Below are 23985 nucleotides of genomic sequence, written 5' to 3' on the forward strand. Positions count from 1 at the left end.
ATATAATAAGTTTAAGCATTTCTGTGTGGTTGAACCAAGTCAATGGGTTGAACTCATTTATCCAGGCATGGACCCTCATCATCCATGAAGGTAAAGTTGAAGAGGCATAAAGACATTGCAGTATAATCAATATAAAATACAGACTACAATGAGGTAAGTATATCAAAGTTTTGTTGTTCTACTGAAATACATAAATTCCTGTAACTTTGTCCTCTGACCTCTCTGATTAACAAGGTGTTTACACCCACAGAACTATAAAAGTCTTTGCTTGTTTTTTGTTTATTGCACCTTCTGTATAAACTCTAGAGATTGTAGACTAAAATACTCAAAACTGAAATTCACAAACAAAAATGTTAAAAGCATTGAGATCATTCATTCATTTTCTACCGCTTATCTCAGGCGTCATCGGGCATCAAGGCAGGATAAACCCTGGACTGAGTGCCAACCCATCGCAGGGCACACACACACTCTCATTCACTCATGCAATCACACACTACGGACAATTTTCCAGAGATGCCAATCAACCTACCATGCATGTCTTTGGACCGGGGGGGAAACCGGAGTACCCAGAGGAAACCCCAGAGGCACGGGGAGAACATGCAAACTCCACACAAAAGGCGGGAATCAAACCCCCAACCCTGGAGGTGTGAGGCGAACGTGCTATCCACTAAGCCACCGTGCCCCCACATTGAGATCATGTTTATCTTTATTTGATTTTTTCATCAATGATTTTTTTTTTCATTATGCTGCAGTGATATAATACAGTGAAATAAAATGTGTAGGCACACCAGAAGATCCCATGCTATTATTTCAGGAGATATAAATACCATAAACGTATAATGTGATTTTCACATTTATAGCAGTTATGCGAATACACATTTAATCCCAATTGCTCCAACTCGTTACGTTTGAAATGCAGAAACAAGCAAACCTCTTGTTTGTTTGTTTGTTTGTTTGACTACTCTGAAAGCAGCTGTTTATTTCCTTTGGAATCCCTAATGATTCCATTGAACCCAATTTTCAAACCGTTTTGGTTTGTTTTTTAGTCCATTTAAACTTATATCCCAACAAAAGAATATATATACTGTATACATACATATATATATATATATATATATATATATATATATATATATATATATATATATATATATATATATTATAGTCTATTTAAAATTAGATGCAAATGAAAGAATAGATTTGTTTGTTTGTTTGTTTGTTTGTTTGTTTGTTTGCAAATCTGTGCTTATTTAATAATAGAACCGAGTCAAAATAAAAGAAAAAATACTTCTAACAGTATTAGTTATTCACTAGTAATGATTTACTGTCTGTTGTTGAAAAGTTTAAATAAAGAAAGAAATAAAGAAATAAAATGATTCTCCTGTCTCCTTAAACATGCCCTGTGTAAGTCATGTTGAAATCTATCCTATTTTAAGAAGCACTGATTTTTATTTAATGAGCCTAAATATTCAATGTTAAATGTCTAGAAATAACTCAACAAACCAATCTTAATGTTTGTCATCCGCTCTGCACCTAAGTAGCTAATTCCCAGAGTAATCATTAGCGGTACATTATTAGGGTCCTTGTTTACTAAACATTGCGCAGGCAACATGAGGGAACGTCACTCAATCTCGTGGGTTTCTGCAATGACAGACCCGCCTCTTCCCCAAATGGTGCTTCGTAATTGGCCCGAAACGCTGAGGAGCTCCTTCCAAACGCGATTGGTTGAAAAAGTTCCTATAATAAACACCACAGAAAGCAAGCGAGTTGAACAAACGGAGACGTTTCAGTCTATTTGTGATTACATGTGATCTGTTTGCTCATGACACGTAGAATCTCTTCACTGCAGGAAGAGAAAGAAGTTACGATGGTAAGAGTCTCTGTTTTTCTGTTTTCTGTTTTTTTTAACTAATAGGTTCCAGGGTTGATGTTTCTTTCTAAATAACAGAATTGTTTTGTTCTGGTTTGTGTGCTTGCTTTCATATTGCTATTATACACGTTTTTTTATTTTTATTTGTTTTTTTATTTATTTTATTTTTTTTTACATAAAGTGTACACATACAGGTTTTTTTCACCAGAATACTTTATGTGCTTGGCTCATTTTCAACTGAACATGAAAATAAATTATTTACTTGTGGTGTTCTTCTTTATATTTATAATACTACAAAAAAAATGGACATTTGTACCCAAGATAGAAATAAATATCAAACAGATTTTAAAAAGTGGTGAAATATATTGACAAAAAGCTTAGTGAGCTACCTTAGGTCTACCAATCGGAAGGTTGTGAGTTCGATTCCTACGTCCACCAGGTTCCTACTGCCGCTTAACCCTCAATTGCACAGTTGTATAAAAAAAATGAGATAAAAATTAAGTGATTAAGCTAAGTGATGTAAATGAACTGTACTTGTCATTGATAATAGATAATACTTCTTAGGCAAAAGATATATTATACATTAAGACAAGGAATTCATTGGGTCTTATTTGTACTTCTACATGATTGCATATGCTTGCTGTTAGGAGACATTTTTTAAACACATTATTGTGTTTCATTATATACATACATGTATACATAAGGTTGGTTATTTTAAATATTATTTACTTCTTTAAAGTCGAAATGTGACTGGTTAAAAGATGCCTTATACAGTTGTTTTTTTTGTTGTTTTTTGTTTTGTTTTTAATCAAAGAATTAGCACACTCAGCATATTTGTTCCTTTTTTATTTCCCAGAACTTTCACCATTCACTTTAAACTGATGGTGATGATTTTTCCTTCTTATCTTTATTTTAGAGAATCCAAAATCCTTTGTCATATGTGTGAATGTGTGGCTGCACACTGTCTGAACATGGGCTAATCATTTACTCACACTGAGAGAGAGCCAGTCATTTTGAGGCTAACAGCAGACAGCTGGAATGATAAGCCTCATACAAACTGAATGCTGTAAAACTGAATCCTCAAATCTGAATTTACATGGTGGTGGGGTTTGTTGCATGCACTACCCGGAACAGTCGTTGATATGGAACTCTATCCCGCATTGGGATTAACCAGGAGGTTAGTACACAGTCTACTACAGATCAGAAAGCCTTTAAAAGGTTAGTTTACATTTTTGTTCTGGTGGCATGCAGTCAAAGTAGAAATAGGTTTTATGGATTGTAGTGTTCAGAAGGTGCACATAGTCATGGCTTTTCACACAGTTCCTGGAACAAGGATGTGTGCTGATAAGTGTCTAACCTGTTATGTGATCACCTTGTGTGATGAAGTTTCTCTTGTGCCAAAATGAAGGGTTAATACATTCCCAATTCCATATAAATCCATATCACTGCAGAAACAATTAAATATGTTTATATTTAATGTTTATGATGTGAATTTAATGTTCATTTTGTGGCTTGGAAGAGATTGTTTTTGCTAGTGTGGTTATAAGGGTGGTTAATAGGAGAAAATCTGTAATTTTTTACACATATAAAAGGAATAGCTCATATAAAAGGAATATGTGTCAGATTTTGCTCTTAAAGAACAGCAAGAGCTTCATATTAATGAGAAATCCATCATAGGGCTCAGAGATACAGAATGCAGTGCAGCTCTTAAGTGTAGAGGGGTGAAAGAGTGGGATAGCCTGTAAAACTTTAGGACTCCTTTAGCCTGACCTGTACACCTGTTTCCTTGAAAAAGTTATCTAGGACAATTTTCCAACATAAAGCGGATATGTGAAACTGGAAACAGAATGAAGTGCACTAAAGGTCTGTTTAGTGGTCAGCTTGAAATCCCTTACCCCATGCCCCCAAGGCTGGAATTCTCCCTCTAACACTTACCACTATCAGGTCACAGTCATTCTGGCCAACTTCCCAGTGTGTAGGAGGTGGAAATCGCTTCCCTCCTCAACATAGTCTGGAAACTATTCTTTTTCCAAGTGTTTCCCATTCCCATGTTTTTATAGGAAGACATCTTCATCCTCATATCACTGATAATATTGTTTTGAAATTTGTTATTTTTTCAGTTCACTTGTTCTTACACACATACCACCTTTGTCTGCAATATTTTATTATTAAGTGGTAGTTTTTACTAGGCAATAGAGTATTTTTCTGGTTTATGGGAGTCCTCACGTTCCTGGGTAGATATGAGATTTTTTTTATTTTCTAGTAGCAACCAAAATTATTGTGTGTTGTGTTATATCTCTTATTTAAGATATGTGTGTTCAAATACACATATACCTGTCTTATTGTACTTATGAGGACTTTCCATTCCCATAAATAATACATATACACACACAAACACACACACCCAGAGCCCACTTGTCCTGGATGGAGGCTTGTTTGCCACAAATGACCAGCTGGTTTACAGAATACGTGATGAATTACTGATGCATGCTTGTGGTTTGCTGCCTTGTTTAATGGCAGTAACTAAATCCAGATATTCTGGAGCTCTTAGACTCCATGGGCCAAGATGTAACACAACACGTCACAATCTAAAACTGTTACAGTGTGGGTCATTCTGTCCTTTTGTACTAATGAGATATTTGCCTTCTGATCCCGGAAGGTCAGTTATTAAATGTCCATTAACAGTTGGATTTGACCTTGTGCCACATTTATTCAGAGAAAACACAGTTTGAACCTTTTTTATTTAGATAGTTAGACATCCTGGGCAGAGGATTGTGGGACGTAAAAGGTGCAATATAGGCACAAACTCCTTACTTGCACAAACAAATGTTGGACTTTATTAGAAGAAACACAAGCACAACAACAAGACACAAAAAATAGGCAGTACTCATAAACAGAAATCAAGAGGTCAGGCAGTGAGCGACCAGGCAAGGACCTAATGGATTTAATGTAACCATGGATTAATGGATTAATGGATTTAATGTAAACATATTAAAGAAAAAGAGGTGAAACCAAATAAACAATGGCACAGTAACTTCACAACAGGTCAAGGGTCTAAGTAAAAACTTTCAAACTAACGTGAAACAGTCCAGGTTATATAAAGGTAAATTCATTCATTCATTCATTCATTCATCTTCTACCGCTTATCCGAACTACCTCGGGTCATGGGGAGATAAAGATAAATTCATAGGTAAATTTCTTCACACTGGTGACATGGATTGGTGACCTCTGTCTTAAGGTATGCCAAAATATTGGCATACGTTCATGTTTAAATAGTCACTGAGAGGTCTCAAATGTTGTGAGAGTGGTTTGGAATTGCATAATTCTAAAAGATTTATAGTAGTAATTGGCATCTTCTAGGATGGTGGTCATCATATCCATCATAAACAGTCATGGCCTAATGGTTAGAGAGTCTGACTCCTAACCCTAAGGTTGTTAGTTCGAGTCTCGGGCCGGCCATGACTGAGGTGCCCTTAATCAAATATAAGAGATTTCAAATATGTTAATTTAGCTGGTGAGTCTGAATCCGTGATAACTTTGATAAATGTGTATTTATTTGCTATTTGATTTGTTTTGTTTTCCCAATTCAATTATTCAAGCAAAATAAAAAAATTGTGTGCTGGTGTGTATTGCTGAAATTACTGTGCTGCTCATTGGTCAGAAATACAGCAATAGAAAAGTGTAAACAAACCTTTATCATGTTATTGACTATATCAACATCCAGAAAATAAGGAATTTCTGCATTCTGTTTGAATCTCATTTTTGGCTAGAGTCTTGTCACCTGGTGGTCACCTTGCCAGTGTTTGATCTGCATGGTCAGCCAGTGTCTCATGGGATTGTTGTGTATGAAGCCGCCCGGAGACTGTCATGCCTTCTTTTGCACCAATGTTGTGTCAGTCAGCTGTATGGTCTGGTCTTTATCAACAATCAGGTCTGCGCTGAACTCAGAGTTTACGATGACCCATTAGTTCCTCAGGAGCTCTTGGTTGCACTAATATAAACTGTTGTAAAAATGACATTATTTACATTTACACTATTTACTGTAGAGTGCCACCCAAATGAGGATGGGTTCCCTTCTGCACCTGGTTCCTCTCAAGGTTTCTTCCTCTTATCATCTCATGGAGTTTTTCCTTGCTGCCGTTGCCTCCAGCTTGCTCATTAGGGATAGGGATAGATATATAGTATTTTAAATGTAAAGTTAATCTTTTTTAAATTACTTTTAAACTTTAATTGTATATATTCACTTATTTCTTCTTCTTCTTCTTCTGTTAAAAGCGCTATACAAATAAAATTTAATTGAAATTTCTTAATTTAGCAGCTCACTGATGCAGAAAATACAAAATCTTTTTCAAGATTCAATCGGCCTTCAAACTGAATATGTGGAAGCACCTGAGTCCTGGGACATCAGTTTTGGGTAACCAGTAGCAGATTAAACATTCTACCTGGCAAAGTTCCTTCACCTTTGGTTTGAGCACAGGTGGAGCAATTCAGATGTCACTTAACATCCAACAATAATTCCCTCTAAATACTGTGTAAATATAACTGTAAATGGTATGGCCATCGAGGTCCACATGATGAGATTCTCATGACAAAACAGAAGTTTGATCTCCTAATGGCTGTTACCAAGCATAACCCCCTGAAGGATAATATTTATGGAATTTCCATTCTGAAAATGATCTGATTATCTGTTTACACCAGTGGGTCTTTAGCTATTTCTGTCTAATGGCGTAATTCTTCACAACCCTAGAGTTGTGCAGCAATGCTCCTAAATATCGGCACTGTGCCACTATATACAGTGTGTATATATACACAAGAGTGTTCTATTGGATTCAGATCTGGTGACTGGGAAGGCACCCAAACAACTTTAAACTCATTGTCATGTTCATGAAATTAATTTGAGATGACTTTTACTTCATAACATGGTACATTTTAATACTGTAAGTATTCATTATGAGATTTTTAATGACTATGATGAAATGCACCACATAAGCAACAATATATAAATAGGCTTTGGCAATGAGCTTATAATAGGCTTAAAATTATGGTTGGTTGGTATAAACAGGCCCCAATTCTACCAAAAAAACATTCCCCACACCATTACACCACCTCCACCAGCCTGCACTGTTGACCCAAGTCAGACTGGGTCCATGTTTTGGTGCCAAATTCTGACTTCACCATCTCTGTGTCTCAGCAGAAATTGAGATTCATCAGACCAGACTACATTTTCCAGCATTCAACTGCCCAAGGTTGGTGATCCTGTGCCCATTGTAGCCTCAGATTTCTGTTCCTGGCTGACAGAAGTGCAACCTGACATGGTCTTCATGCTGTTGTAGCCCATCTGCCTTATGGTTTATTATGTTGTGCATTCTAAAATTACCTGAAGCTGCTGGTCATATCTGTATGCTTTTATGCACTGCTGCCACACAATTGGCTGATTAGATATAAACATGAGTGTGCAGATGTTCCTGATAAAGTGCTTAGTGTTTTCAAAAGAAATGCTCAATCATTAGTGTCGTGTTTTCAGTTTTTAGCTACAGTTTAACTGTAGTTACAGTTTTATATTTAATGAATACTCTAATAAGGTGAGAAGCAAAAAAGGTTATTGTACCTTATGATTGACCTCATAGGATATGCTCCAGATCTACAGTGCCCTAACCAGGATTGAGTGTCTGCTGATGAATGGCCTCATAAATTTTATTTTCCTTTGTTTTAGTTTGATTAAATATTTGTTCAGTAATCACATGACAGTAGTGAATAAATGGTTAAACACTTTTTTTAAATATTTAATCGCTGTGAAATTTTAGCACACATTAACACACCCACTGGAACCATTTTAATTTAATAGGCTGTGGGAAAGGACACGAGTGCATCTACACTGCTGGTGGCATCACACGCCTGGATTGTTGTTCATCTGATGCCTGCTTAGCCTTTTGTTTCGAGGCAGTTAAATAGGCACTAATCATTTCGAAGCACCATACAGGATACACCCTGTTCTGAGGCAAGATGAAGCACTTTACTTTGCCAGTAGCATTTATAAAGTTGAACTTTAATTTCATATTTGATTTGAGTGATGTTTCCCTGCAGCTATGATCTACTGTACTCTGCCAAACCCACCCTCTATTCTGCTGCCAGAAGGTCTTGCTAGGAAGGGGTCCAAATGCCTGAGGGGCTGGTGCCAGTGAAAAACATAAGCTAGCATACAGTACATGCAAAGAATGTAAAAGCTCCTAGGCCAATGGGAACATGTGGCTAGATGTTTGGCAGTTGCTTGGCATCTGGCATCAGTTGATTAAATTCTTGTTGTGTCCTGATAATTCAGCTTTTAGAATGAATTAGTGGAGAAGAATTATTTCTCCAATTCTGTTTCATCTTGCATTAAGCAGTCATTTTAATGAAGACAAAAAGCTTCATAGCGTAGTTTGCAAATTTCTTTGTATAATTTTTTTTTTTTTTTTTTGTAATAGCTTAACATACTGTCATATGTCATCCCTGCAGAGCTTAATATCTTCCGAAGGTTTGGCAAAAGTTGGCTTTTAGCCAGTCCTTCTCACCTCACACCACTTTCCTTCCCTCTATGCATATATCCACCCACAAGATAACTGTCTTGGCATTTTCACGTCATAAGAAGTTGATTTGGACAATGCCACTGCTGAACAAATCAATTGCTTATCAGTAGTAGGCTGAGGTTGGATCTTTCTGGGCTGAGGTGTTAAACAAAACATAGCAGCTTCTTTGAATAAGGGCTGGACTGTGGACAGGTTTTGTGAGGGTGAGGGTTTTCTTCTGAGTAGAACTTTAGTGACATTGAGACCACAGAGGCTTGGCCTTCGGTGAACAGCTGCCACAGAAGAATTCTAGAGGCGACGTAAGAGAAGTCAGATATTCTCAATTCTAAATTTGATAAGAATAGAAAATTGAAACAAATCCAGTGTTGTGTCTTAGTGATATTGAGCTTGCTTGAGTTAATTCTGCGAGTGTTTTGCGTATTTTACTCTGTACAAGAACAACTAAGTTGAAAATGTAACCAAAAAGATCTGCAATTGCAGCGATTCTTTAGCTCTTTATATTTTCTTTTTCAGCTGAAACATATTGATATTATGTGGAATGACAGTTCTTTAGTTTATTATAAATAAAGCAATGATGAGAATAGAAAGTTTTTATTGGTTGTTTACTGAATCGTCATGGTAGCTTGGTTCTGTCAAACTTATCTGGTGACAGTAACAGGACCTTTGAGTGGGAGTGCCATTGTGCATTTTAAAGAAAGAAAAAAAAGCACCCCGCCCCTTGGCCTGGAATGTCTTAGGGGCAGGAAACATTGGGCGTAGACGAACCTCTAAAGGGTCCCTCCCTGTTCTAAACGAAACCACACTATGGAATGCACTCTCTCTTCCTCTTTCTCTCTCTGTCATTTCTGAACCACACATACACGGACACCCTTAGTTTTTTTTTTAACACACACACAAGTTGTTGAAGTCTTCTCCCATTTTTTTTTTGTTGTGAGTGTCTTGCTCAATATGGACTGTCAAAGATTACTGGAATAAAGTTAAATCCACAGAATTGCTGAACAGCACATGGTAGAGCATATCATGCTCCCAGCACAGGGGTATTACTGAAAGACAGTGCTTTTGGAGTTTAAACCTGAGGGAGGTTTGTGGGGGAGAAAAGGTGAAACTTAGGGCTCTGAGGAAGACATATCAAGAGGTGGGGGAGGTGAAGGAAGCGACCCCTCACACTCTTGCATGCTGGAGACAGAGATTGCTCAAGTTTGTTGAAGGAGTCTTTATCTGGACGCCTCCTGATGGATCCTAAGACAACCTTTTTCCCAAAGATTCTCAAAGAATACAGTGGCTTAACAACAAACCCTCACAGTGAACACTGAGGACCTGAAATTAGTATGGAGGCACTGAGGGAATCTTTTCTCCTTTTAACCTTCCAGATGTCATCCTACAAGCGAGCTACCTCAGACGAAGAGGAGCTGATAGACACCACCCCTGACATATCGTATCAGTCTCCAACCATGCAGGTAAGAGATTTTTCATGTAGCCTGATTTTATGTAGGTTTTCGTTCACTTACTACTATTGACTTTTACTTCATAAAGTTCAGAAGGTAAAACTCTACTTTCTTCTCACTAGATTTCTAAACATCACTGCATTTGCCTTGTTTTTGTCAAGTCATAATGTGACTTTTTAGAATCACACTGCTTTAAGAAGCCTGTATCTGCATTCCTCAAAAATTCAAATTTTAACAAATTTGAAAGACTGTGAAAGGCAAGCTTGTAGTATAAGTTAGCCATTAGCATCCAGCTATTTTACATCACCAAGTTATTTCCATGCTGGCTAATGGGACTGTTAGTTGGTCATAACAATAGCTTTTTGTTGAAAAGTGTGTTTGAGAACTTCAGCTATCAACAGCTATCAACCTGCAAGCAGTCTGGGTTTTGCCTGAGAAAGTAGCAGCAAATTAATTGCTCTGTAGATAAGTTCAGGCTGTCATGAGGTATTTGAGCTATGTTTTTTTTTTTTTTTTTGCTGCCATTTCCTGCTGCTGATTTACAGTTTATCACACATTTGCATCTAGTCAAATGCTTTAGGTGAATAACAGTACCAACTTGTGTTATTCTGCTATTCTGGCTTGTTTTGTAAAAAGAAAAAAGCTTTCTATTATGTACTTTTTTATGGTAATTGCTTGTTAATGTTTCATCTTATGGCAGAGTTCTCACACTTCAAAATAACTGATAAATATTAAATGTATCTCAGTTTATATTTAAATAAACATTGAAATAGATTTATTTAAAAATTAAAAATTTCTCATCAAAGCTCAAATTTCATTGCACACTAAATGTTAAGCAACAATCTAATCAATTATTTTAGCTTATATAGAGTACATGTGATAAATTGATTTAGAATTAACATGATCATTATAATGTCTCACAAGTTTGTGTCTCTGACAAAAATTTGGCTATAGTATTATATTAAAATTGATTTGATTAACTTTTGTGGTACAATGGCATGCTGAGTAACATTGGTAAATTGGGTAAATTCAATTAACTTTTTTTTCGTTATAGTATGTTTACTTAACTAGCTTTTAAGAACCAAATCCTAAAGAAGATTTACAGTGGGTTAAAGAAAGTACACCCTGCTTGCGTTCTCAACACATTCAACCTCCGGTTAAACAACAAAATAACAAAACCGATTTAAATATGTAGTAATTTTTGCCTTAAAAGTAAACCTTTAAGTAAACATAGGGGGAAAAGTAAACCCTTTCTACTTCCACCATCATTAGGAGATGTGCCGTGTGTTACTAATGAAATGCATAAGATCAAGTCAAGTCAAGTCACTTTATTGTCAGATCACCACAGCACATGTGCCTTGGTGAGTGAAATTCTTAGGAGCAAACTCCAGAAATTGCAGAACATTTATACAGATAAGGATATAGATAATGAGTTGACATGTGAAAATGTGCAATTTGCTCATACATATAATCAGTACAATATATGTGTTCAATATGTACAATTACCAAACAGATAATGAAATCAACAAGTGAACATGTGCAATATGCTCATACATATAGTCAGTACACAGAGTGTACTATTGGGCATCCTTACAGTAGCACTACACATTATGTGAAATATGTACTTATATATGTGTAAATATACAGTATGTAAATATATTAGATTAGTCATCATCAAGAAATACGACTACCTCTAGTTGTGTGTCCACATCATGGCAAGAAATGACATCAGTCATGACCTCTGAGAAGCAATTATTGCTGCTCATCTTTTAGGATGGTTTATAAAACCATCTAGAATTGCAATTATGGTTTACAAATGTCAGTTGCCAGTCTTCCCTGGAATGGCTGTCCCAGCAAATTCAATTCAAGGTCAGATCTTTTAACACTCAGAGATATAGGAAACCCAAAGAGCTACACCATATGACCTACAGGCCTCTGTAAGTACATTAGACATTTCTGTTCATGTCAGGACTGTCACAAAAAGACAGAATCTGACTTCTCTCCAAAACTGATGTACTGATGATTGGCTGGAGGAGATGTTTAGTCCTCATGTACAGCACCATGTTTGGCAAAATCCAAACACAGATTATGACCACGCACACCTCATACCATCTGTCAAGCAAGGTGGTGGACTGGCGGGTGATTTGGGCTTGACTTGCAACCACAGACCTGGGAAACTTACAGTCAATGAGAAAAGTATGTTTGCAATCACCACAGTAAATTGCCATCTGGTTAAAGAACAAACAAAAATCAAGTTGTTCCAATGGCTAAGACAAAGTTGGCCAAGTCAGTCTTCAACCATAGAGATGCAGTAGCAGGATCTAAAGAGAGTTGTACGTAAATAAATGCCCTCAAACATCACTTTATTGAAACAATGTTGTATAGAGGACTGGGCCAAAATTTCCCTAAAATGGCACGAGAGACTGAAACATTTAGTGTGTATTCTTTTTTTCTTTTGACAGCATATAGGGCACTATGATGTCATCTATATTTTTTAATTGAAGGTACATTTGTTTTAACTAAAATCACCAGATGACCTCAAAATTTATATAGTCAGGTACCAGCTGAAAAGTTGTTTAATGTGTACAATAATAAGTTACCTATTAATTGGAGTCAGAGAAATATTTTTTATTTATGATCTTTTTACACATGGAATATATATATATTTTTTTAACATTGTGGCTGTTAGATTCAGCTCCAGTTGAGATTATTTATAAGTTTAAAGACATTGATAATGATGGATTTGTACCACTAACACAATTACAAAATCACTGCCTGGTTAAGACCCTATTTTGGGAAACATGATATTAATTCAATTAAACCTATATTATTATTGTATGTGTTGACAGTTTCATATCAGCTATAGTACAAATACATGTGTTAAAGTCTGCAGACTGTAATGTCTAAGCCAAACATTTCAGAGGTAAGCAGAATCTCTCACAACATACTCAAACAACACCTGCTAATCTTGTAATAACCACCCACAACATGTGTTGGAGCTCCCTGTAGAAACAAATAGACCGCAGATAAGCAAATTTTTAGGGCATGTCAATGATGCTGATTGTTCTCTCCACAGACAGGATTCTTTGGTGAGCTCTTAATGTGCCAGTTTTCACGAGCAGTAAACTTTGTCTGTAATGCCTGATGCTAACATTCACACACTAGATCAGTCTTTTAGGTTGCAAATTTGACTATAAACGTATACGTTTTCGGTTTCACGTGATGATCTCATGATGTGATTCAGCTTTTTTAAGCAGAGCATTTTACTCTTTTGTAAATTCTTCATGAAATGAAGCTCAGGCTTATTACTTGTTAAACCATTTTGAAACATGTTTGTCAAGTGTTGTGACCTGGTAATATATTTTATTAAATATTGATAGGTCAGCACTGTGGCACATTGGCTCCAGAATTCAGTCCTGAGCTCTGGTTACTGTCAGTGTGGAGTGTCTGCATGTTTCATGCCCTGCAGTGACTTGCATCCTTTAGAGCACAAATAGTGTGCATGCAAAAATAAGAACAAATGAAAAGGTACAAATAATCACTTATTCAAATGCAGAATGGCTACCTTATAGCTTGAGATTTAAGTGACTGGAGTAAGCAATTTTTGAATGACAGCTTAAAGAGTCAGAGTAAATCCAACCGTGACATACCTCTTTTTAACTCTATGATTAACATAAAAGAAAAAATACAAATACAAATCAGAAACTACAATTTCAACCAGTTCATCTAGCCACTTATACTACAGCGTTACAATGGGCAGTGGTGGCTGAAACGGTTAAGGCTCTGGGCTGTTGACTGGAGGATCAGGGTTCAAGCCCCAGCACTGCCCAGCTGCCACTGTTGGGCCCTTGAGCAAGGCCCTTAACTCTCTCTGCTTCAAGGGTGCTGTATCATGGCTGACCATGCTCTCTGACCCCAACCTTGAAAGTTAGTATATGCAAAAATAAAGCTTCTATTCTATTCTAGCCACAAAATCCTTTTTTGTTCCTATTTGTGTAAATATCTTCAAACTAGCTTTTAACCTGTGAGGGGCTTCCACCTAGTGTGACTGAAACATGTGAGGATACCTAAAGGCCTAAGTCAATTAAGTCATTTATTTTATCTGTTAAAAGCTCTATTCCTACCCTAAAGTATAACTGTATTTAAAATATTTTTCTTTTCTCTTTGTAAAGGTTGCCTCTGCTTGGTCTTCTGACCTTCACGCCACTTTCCAAAATGAGTCAGATGTAAATGCTGGAATTCATGTGGTGGACTGCCTGCAGCCATATAAAGAAACCTAAAATTACTCCAGTGGCACAAGCCCGATTTGAGCAGCTTGCATCGATTTGTGCCTTGTTTTTTTGTTTAAAAAGAGTTGACCTATAAACATAGTTTAAACAATTAAAAGGTCAATTGTATTATATCACAGTGGTCCAGGGTAGATGCTTTAGGATGCAAATGGATTGTGAATAAAATTTATCTTTTGCCTGTTCCTAAAGCTTAGTTGGTTTTATTTCCCAACATATAGGCAAATCAGTCATTTTGTTAGTGACCCTGACCAGAATGAAGTATTTACTGAAGTAAACCTTTTAAAGGAATGAGTGAATGACTGAATGAATGAATTTATCTGGAATTTGTTTAATGAAATAGGCTTAATGTTGCCCCAGTTCCTAACAGGTTACCACTTAACAAAGGCCTAACAAATGGAGTCATGGTCAATTTGAATCATTTGCTCTGTAGGTTTATCTAGGTTTAGTTTAAGTCAAATTCAGTTCAATATAACTCAATTTATTTGTATAGCACTTTTAACAATTCACATCTTTTAGCACTTTTAACAATTAAAAAATCTCTAAAACTCATCCCTAATGAGCAAGCCGGAGTCAATGGTGGGAAGGAAAAACTCCCTGAGATGATATGAGGAAGGAATCTTTAGAGGAACTGGTCTCAGAAGGGAACCCATTCTTATTTGGAAACTGGACAGTAAATAATGTAAATATAAATAATGTCCTTCTTCTTCTATTCTTCTTGCCAAAGTCTACAAATGATTGCTGATGAAGACCATAAAGCTAGCTGACGCAACAGTGGTCCACTGTAGTTGTGACAGTCTCCGGCCGGCCTCATCCACAGCTATCTGATGAGTCACTGGCTGTCCATGAAGATCAATCCCCTGCAGAGTGCACACCGGGCAACAAGACTTCAACCAGGGGTGGGGGTCAGGATTGATGAAGTAGAAGAGTTGCTCAGACTATGAACTCAGAACACTTTGAGCTTGGAGTGGCAGAGATGGGGGACTCGAGTCATATGACTTGACTCGATTCGGAATTAAGTCACAAGTTTGAGACTTGAGACTTGCTTGACAAATATTAAAAAAAGACTCGACTTTGACTTGACATTCATGACTTGAGACTTGACTCGGACTTGAGTTAAATGACTCGAAATAACTTGTTTTTTGTTTTTGTTTTATCTTTTTTGTCTATTTTGTTTTTAAATCTGTTTTTAAACGCACGCAAGAGCGTAATCTAACCACGTGACGCAGCAGGCAAGCAGAGGGAGAGCGCGCACTAACTAATAAACCTTAACAGTCGTGACGAAACATGGAAGGCGCTACACCAAAAATTAAGTTCGGGATTTTGTGCAAGATGAGAAGAGAAGAACAGCAGTATGCGACCACATCACTCAGAATTGAATGACAAAGTTCTATCAAATAAAATTTTTTGCAAGCGCAATGTAGTGTAAATGGTTGGTTACTGTTTATGTGGAAATGTCAGCTTTTTTGCAATAGCACTTATAATTGGTCTTCAGTGTTAGGCTTTGAGTGAAAAGTGTATGGATCGTTTATGGGGATGCACATTATATATTCATTCATTCATTCATTCATCTTCTACCGCTTAACCGAACTACCTCGGGTCACGGGGAGCCTGTGCCTATCTCAGGTGTCATTGGGCATCAAGGCAGGATACACCCTGGACGGAGTTGCACATGTATATAAAAAACATAAATATAAATATAAAAAACTTCAGAGTTGCAAGCAGAGCCATATTCTTGTCTCGCATGCACACGCACACACATTCAATTTAAAGGGATAGTTCACCCAAAAATAAAAAAATTCTTTTATAATTTTCTCACCCTCATGATGTTATAAACCTGTATAAATTTCTTTGTTTTGATGAACATGGAGGAAGATATTTTAAGGAATGTTTGTAAACCGTTCATGAGCCCCATTCACTTCCATAGTATTCTTTTTTCCCACTATAGAAGTGAATGGGGCTCATGAATGGTTTGGTTACACACATTCCTCAAAATATCTACAGGTGTGTTAATCAAAACAAAGAAATTTGTACAGGTTTGTAACATCATGGGTGAGAAAAAGATAACAGAATATTCATTTTTAGGTGAACTTCAAGGTTTGTGTGATTCAATAATTTACGTTTTTTGGTTGACGTGATTGATTGTTATTGTTATTCTGTTGTTAAAAAGGAAGGATCTAATTTAAGGATGTGTTCATGTCCCATTAAAAGGGAATGCCTGTTCAAAAAATGCCATTTGGTTGCAAAGAAACCATTTGTACTTTTTTATATATACACTTTTCCATGGTCTTCTGCCATGTTTGAGGCATATTGAAACTTTTCATGCTTTTATGTTGGCCTTATTTCAGTTACATTTACATCTTAGGCTTTGTAGTTTTGATTTTTATTCATTTTTAGATTTTTATTGTATTTACAACTCACCTGTATGTGGACACCTTTTAAAAATAAATGCATGTAATCATTTTTGTTGCAAATAAAACCCTCATAGTCCATAAATACTGTAGATTTATCTTTGTTTAATATATACATTTAGTTAAATTATCAAACATTTGTATAACTTGCCAGTGACTTGCTTGACTCAAGCTACGACTTGTCTTGCTTGACATAAAGCAGTGACTTGACTTGACTTGACTTGACTCTCACAAAAAATGACTCGGACTTGCTTGAGACTTGAAGGTTAAGACTTGAGACTTACTTGTGACTTGCACATGTGTGACTTACTCCCACCTCTGTGGAGTGGCATATATAGCTCGACAGAGAAAAATATTAGGTATGATTGTACTCATGTGATGGACACTGTACATTATGTGTATAGTGCAGACAGGGAGTCTGGCAAAAGACTATCTATGATAGCATAACTAAAAGGGAGCTACGGAAGGTGACGCAGACATAAGAGCTTCCTGGGACATAAAGCGTCCCTTCACTTTACAGTCAGCAAACCTGAGCAACTTGCGAGGGTGGAAAGGCGACAGCATCCAGACATCCCAGTCCACCAAACACTCTATGCCCATGAACCCTCCAGATCTGCTTCTTTACCAAATAAAAGCTATTCATAAAAAGCTTGACTAAACAAATGTGTTTTCAGCCTTGATACAAGGCATGCATTTACTGTGATGCATGTAGAGTGAATGAGGCTGACTGTATTTCTAATGTACAGTTAGGGGAAAGTGTGTCATCTTGTGATCTTGTTATAAAGTCAAAGCAGAGGGACATATCAAAAGCAAGCATTGTACAAGAAAAACAATCTTTCTTGTAAATAATACACTACCATATTTAGATGTTCGAGGAATATACTCATGTGGAGACATTGGGTCTTATTTATCAAGCTTGTTGAACAGCTTTCTGTGTAATACAAACGCTTAGAATAAATTTGGAATATATAAGAATATTATTTATATAAAATTATAATAAGTTTTACAATAAATTCAGAATAATTTATATATCTTATTTATAACATGTATATAAGTATATTATAAGTTCTATATATATATATATATATATATATATATATATAAAACATTAAAACCAAAGACAGGTCTTCTCATTGCAGTGGCAACTGTCAAGGGGTGGGATATATCTTATACAGCAAGGAAACAACTGGGCAAGTGTAAGGATCTTTGTGACAAAGGCTAAGTTGTAATGGCTAGATGCCTGGGTCCGAGCATCACCAAAATGGCAGGTCTTGTGGAATGTTCCCTGTATGCAGTGGTTAGTATCTACCAAAAGTGATCCAATTAAGGACAACTGATGAACCAGGGACACAATCATGGGCACCTTAGGTTCAATGACACACATAGGTAGCGAAGGCTGGCCCATCAGGCCTGATGCCACAGAAAAGCTATTGTAGCACAAATTGCTGAATAGGTTAAAGGTGGTTATGATAGAAAGGTGTCAACACACAGTGCATTACATCTTGCTGTCTATGGGGCTGTGTAGCTGCAGACCATTCAGAGAGCCATGCTGACCCCATCCAGCAACAAAGCACCTACTATGGGAATGCAAGCATCAGAACTAGACCATGGAGCAATGGAAGAAGGAGGCCTGGTCTGATGAATCACATTTTTCTTTTTTTAAATCAAATGGATGTAAATCATTTTTAGATTCATGGTATTCTTAGTACAGTACATCGGTACATATAATCCATGAACATCAGAATCTTATATTCATGGTATTTGTAGTACAGGACCTCGCAACCAGTAGCGATGTATTCGATGATAAAGATTTCAAAGCACTTTTGAACATCACTCTGTATATGGTTGTCTGCCAAAGTCTGTAAATGTAAATATAATTTTTTCTCTATGTGCATTTTTATGTGTGACCCTTCACAATGCTCCTAAATCCATTGCCAAAAATATTTAAAAAATCTTAGCAGCATAAATGGATGAAAAAGTAGCATTTTTTCTGACAGCTGATTATTTACAGTCTGTGATCGTGGACATAACTTACCCTGGAGCAGCTTAGTGTGCAACATGAGTTGCCATTGCAATGTAACCTGGTAAAAAGGAAGAAAATCCGGGGTAAGATTAATCTAAGCTTAAATATAGCTAGGTAAACATTAACCCATGTTTCATGAGAAGGGCCTATGGTGTACAAAGAGAGATTTGGTTTCTAATTCCTGTGGTAGTGTTATGGGTAGAATGTAATTGTGGGCTTCACTAAGCTGGCTCACTATAATGGCTAACCAAGGCATGGCACTTCACCAGCAAAAAAACAGCATCTTTGTTATTAAGATCCCTGAAGCCAGTACTTGAGCGTTTTTTGCTATTGAGAAAAATCTGGGGCAGTAACCAAATATAAGCAGTGTTTGGTTCAGTGTGTTATTTATTAACATGTTTTCTCATTTACGTCTATTAGGTCTCATATAACAAGCTGTATGTGAACAAATGTATATGTAAATTATTTGTATTAACATGAAAATCTGATATATCCAGTGAAATTCTCTGATGTATCCAATGACAATTGATTATTGCACTTACAGTATATATAGATTACATATCTCAAATTATATGAACAGGGTAATAAAAATGTCTTTTTAGGGAAACCATTTTCATCTTTAGTGATGAATTAAAAATATTAAGTATAAAAAATAAAATTTAAATTAAGAAAAATTTGATTTAGATGAAAGAAATGCCGCTATGTAAACGAAGGACACGTCTGTTCATGATAACCTTTTTTTTTTTTTTTTCCAGATGCCAAAAAAATAGAATTTGACCCTGTTGTGGTTGTGTAAATATTCAGCACTGAATTTCTTTGTCACAAAGCACAGTAGTGGTTAATGGCTCAGATGAACATAGACACCCAGGGCTTTAAAAAATACAAGAATATTTGGTTTTTGGGTAAACATAAAAACAGTTTATTTTTTCAACACAAATGATTATATCTTAAAGAAATGAAGTGCTTTTTCATATGTATCTAAAATCTGAAGGCTGTCCTGCTGCTAAAAAGGGTTAAGAGGGAATAGATTTTTGGAGACTTTTTTGCACATTTATTTGTCATGTTTTTCTTTTTGCTTTTAATGAATTTTTCCTGTAGTTTTTTGGCTGTCATTAAATGCAAATGAACTATGATGTGTATATTCTTTGTACTTTACGGGTGATTGGCAGTCAACATGCATATGTTAGTATGAAGTATGGAATTAGTTTTGCCTAAATATTTGTAAATCAGGCAGAGATTTTTGCTCATTACGCCAACTTGTACACAATGGATTGATAAATGAGGCCCTTTGTGGCAGGATTCAGAAAAAAAACAATAATCATAGCAGGTGACACCTATGAATAGAATGGCATCACCCCAGCTCATAGCTGTGGTTTCACATCACAACAAATGATGATCCCTCACATAAATGTGCTTGAGAACAACATGTCTGAGAATGATAATGGTGTGCATTCATCAATCAGGTGTCTAGAATAAAGAAAAATCCATGAATCAATGAAAATAAATCTCTTCAACTTAAGGATAAGTTGTGTTTTTTTTACGTTGTTTATTTGGTCATTCACTAACATGGGACAGCATGTGCTGTGCAATTTCTAAGCCTAACCATTCTTTAACTTTTTTAATGTTTCAGGCGCTGGAGCATAGACTGGGGTCCAGGTGTTGGTCTGAGCGAAGCCATGTGGAGAAGAAGCTCCTTGTCGTGGTGTGTGGTCTCTCGCTGGCATTATTCATATGCCTCCTGACACTGGGTCTGCATTATAGTGAGAGTGAGTGACAGAAAAAACAATATCTTATCCTTATATTTGTACATATCTTTAGCAGAGGTCTGGAAGAAAATTGCATTTAAAGATCCAGTTTTACTGAAACATATTCATATATACATTTATAACCTAAACTATTTATGGGAAGTTAGCTATCAGTGTTCGGCCTTATCCACATTTGTCATTACAAAAGGTAAAAGTCACTGGCAACATTTAAACACTTGGCTGATCACTGCAACATTGGGTGGCCAACAACCGCTGATTAATTCAGTCAGTTTTACAAAATCTTTTGTCTTAATGTTTAAATCAGTCATTTAAACTATTTAAAACTTTTTTCCATTGTCCACGTACACACTCTGGCACAGATCTCTTCTCTGTTTTGACTGCTGCTATCTGACTTCCAATTGAATTAATGAGGATTTTGTATGTCTGTCAGTACAACATAACTTATCCAGTTATGGCATGAGATGGCATGAGAAGATGGAACGAGGACACTTTTTCATGCTGATATAAACACGCGTCCAATATTGTTTTCTTTAACAATAACTTTTTTTAATAAAGCACTTCTGAGAAACTCTTTCACACACAAATCACTTGCACTGTAATATAATAGAGTAAAAGAAAAAAAAATCATCCTAACAGTCATGTCTCTTTATATGTAAAGAGAGATGACTCTTTATGTCTCTCTTTATGTCTCAGTCATGTCTCTTTATATGTAAACATTTCCAGTTCAAAAAAATAACTGTGAGAAAATGTCACTTTAGATGGACTGACACATAGTTATTCTGAATGTTTTTCACTTGAGGCTGGAACATATACCAGGCATTTATCTTTGAGTCATGTTTTTTGTTCAAAATGAATTTTGTATCAGAGAACAGCATACCAGCGAATGTTATTTCCTCCTATTCAACTCAATGCCGCATGACAAATCACTGCATTATGAAAAGAGTACTGACAGAAAAATGTGCCCAGACCAGAATGTTTGCCCCTCCTTTTCCCTGTCCAAGTGCCTTTTTGTTTTTCGGGCCTACTTTTGCTTTTTTTTGGGCCTGCGTTCCTGCTTACTTGACTTTTTATCTATCCAAGCTATGGTTGTGTCTTTAAGGCTCAGTGTTTCTCTAATGAGGGTCCACAAAAACCCACTATTGCCTATATATGATAAAATTTGTAACTGGGACAAAAACATGCAAAACTGAAAAGAATGTTGTCTTATAAGTCTCTCTAAATATCTAAAAAGCGGTAAATTATACAATATGTCTGTTACCTAAAACGTTATCTTTCAGAGATTGGATTATAGACACATACATAAAAACACAATAGAAAAAGGGAGTAACCAAAAGAAAATGTTTCCTGTGTGTTGGGCATATCGTATCTAGACTACCCAAAGCTTTCTAGAGACTATAAGACAATTATTTTTTTATTACTCTATTATTCAAACATCTTTTTAAAGACACTTAACGTCTGTTTAGACATCTGATTTAGGATATTAAGGACTGAAATATGTACAGTCATGTGAAAAAATCAGGACACCCCATGAAAGCCTTTCTTTTTTTTCTTTTTTTTTTCAATAGTTAAACATATTTTATTGGAAGATTGAAGTAATATAATTAAACAAATAACAACAAAGAAAGATGTTTTTAAATGATCTCTAAAATGTAATTTAAAAAAATAGAATTTCTTGTGAGGAAAAAGTAAGGACACCCCATTTTTTTGTAAATAAAATGATAAAAAAATATCTACAGGTGTATCACATCAGGTGCACATTATAAGGACATGTTACAGAGCATTTTAGGTAAGGTAACAGTAAGGTAAACTTTTATTGTCCCCAGTAGGGAACTTTGTCTTGGGCCATCACCCATGCTGCAATCATACAGTACACACATTAGACAGATACAATTCACAAGATATTGAATACAAAAAATAGCAACTATGTCCTTCCCCTATTTAACAGCTTCACCGACACTGGGTTAAGAGTTTTTAAATCTATTTAATATGCGGGTGAGGAACAATGAACCTCCTGCCAGAAGGCAACAACTCATACTCCATATTCAAAACATGGGGAAAATCACAGACAATCCTCTCAGGGTGTCTTACAGTGGCATATTCGTACATAGTTTGAAGTGGTGTCAATTCTTTCACTCCTATAATTTTCCGAGCAGTATGTTTCATTCGTATCAGCTTTGATCTTGATTCCCAAACCATACTGTGATACAGTATCTGATTAAACTCTCAATTACTGCCTGGTAAAAGATTACCATAAATTTTTGGTCAACCCCATGGACTCTCAGACGATGTAAAAATGCAATCTTTGTTGAATCTTACTACAAAGATTATCCACATGTATCTGCCATGTTAGTGAGTTATCAAAAAACACACCAAGGTATTTGTATGATGAGACCTGTACTACAATTTGATTGTGGATGCTCAGTGGCCTGTGATCACCCACTCCCCATTTTTCCCCATTTCCCCATTCACTCCCCCAAGTCTTGCCTTATTTAAACCTCAGATATTTAGTTTGTTTCAACTTAATTGTTGAAGTGGGAGGTATCACAATGGTGAGATCCAAAGAGCTCTCTGAGGCCTTCAGAAAGAAGATTGTTGATTCTTTTGAGTCTGGTAAGGTTTATAAAATGATCTCTACAAATTTTGTAATCATCGATTCCACTGTTAAAAGCATTTACAAATGGAGAACATTTAAAACAACTGCCAACATGCCCAGGTCAGGACATCCAAGCAAATTCACCCCAAGAGCAGACTGCAAGATGCTTAAAGAAATCTCCAAAAACCCTAAAATATCATCACAGGATCTACAGCAAGCTCTTGCTACAGTTGATGTCAAAGTACAGGAATCTTAAACTCAGAAAGTGACTGCAGAACTTTAATTATCATGGGAAGTGTATAAGAAAAACATGAGGGCAATACTGAAGTTTGCAAAAGAATACAAAGGCTAAGGCCAATATCTTTGGAATAATGTGCTTTGGAGTCTAAAATTGAATTATTTGGAGACCATAACAGAGGGCTGTATTTGGTTTAAATGGCGTAAACCAAACACAGCATTTTAGCAAAAGAACCTCTGTGTATACCAACTGTGAAACATTGAGGTGGAAGTGTTATGGTTTGGAGATGCTTTGCTGCAGCAGGAACTTTGAGAGGAACCAGACTCAAGGGGGAACCCATCCTCATTTGGTTGACACTGGAGGGTGTGATCTCAAATATACAGTCCGACCAATCTTGTATTGATGAGAAGGTTGTTGTCCTCAAAGACCGACTGGAGCAGGTAAATCTCTAGATGCCTCACAGAGTCGGCCTCATCTTAGTGGAGGTCCAATATCTTCATGACACGGAAGACAATCAGAGCTGGTACAATTTCTGGATGCCTCGGTATGGGTATAAAGAGAGAAGAAGTGGAGAGGAATTAACGTAGCTGCTGTTCATAATATTAGCAAGCACTAGATGATCATGTGCATTTGGTGAGATTTACTAGAGCACAAGATTATGGGAAGTATTGTATTATGTTTCTTGTGTTCTTTAAAGCTGCTTTGAGTTAATGTCCAGTGTTAAACGCACTATACAAATACATTTTAATTTAATTGAATTGAATTGAGGGAGGCAAGGTGGCTTAGT

General features: G+C 36.3%; 1 protein-coding gene across 1 annotated transcript in view; it reads left to right on the forward strand.

Moving 5' to 3' along the window:
• The first annotated feature begins 1752 nt into the window (after positions 1 to 1752).
• The window catches only part of ece1 (endothelin converting enzyme 1), a 34806-nt gene continuing 12573 nt past the window's right edge, over positions 1753 to 23985 (forward strand). The window contains exons 1-3 of the mRNA XM_060857723.1: positions 1753 to 1870; positions 9807 to 9893; positions 20232 to 20367. Of these exons, the coding sequence (XP_060713706.1) occupies positions 1823 to 1870; positions 9807 to 9893; positions 20232 to 20367 (271 nt within the window). The 5' untranslated portion in view covers positions 1753 to 1822. The remainder of the gene's footprint in view (positions 1871 to 9806; positions 9894 to 20231; positions 20368 to 23985) is intronic.

Source organism: Tachysurus vachellii, chromosome 22 (assembly GCF_030014155.1).
Source record: "Tachysurus vachellii isolate PV-2020 chromosome 22, HZAU_Pvac_v1, whole genome shotgun sequence".
NCBI classification, from domain to species: Eukaryota; Metazoa; Chordata; class Actinopteri; order Siluriformes; family Bagridae; genus Tachysurus; species Tachysurus vachellii.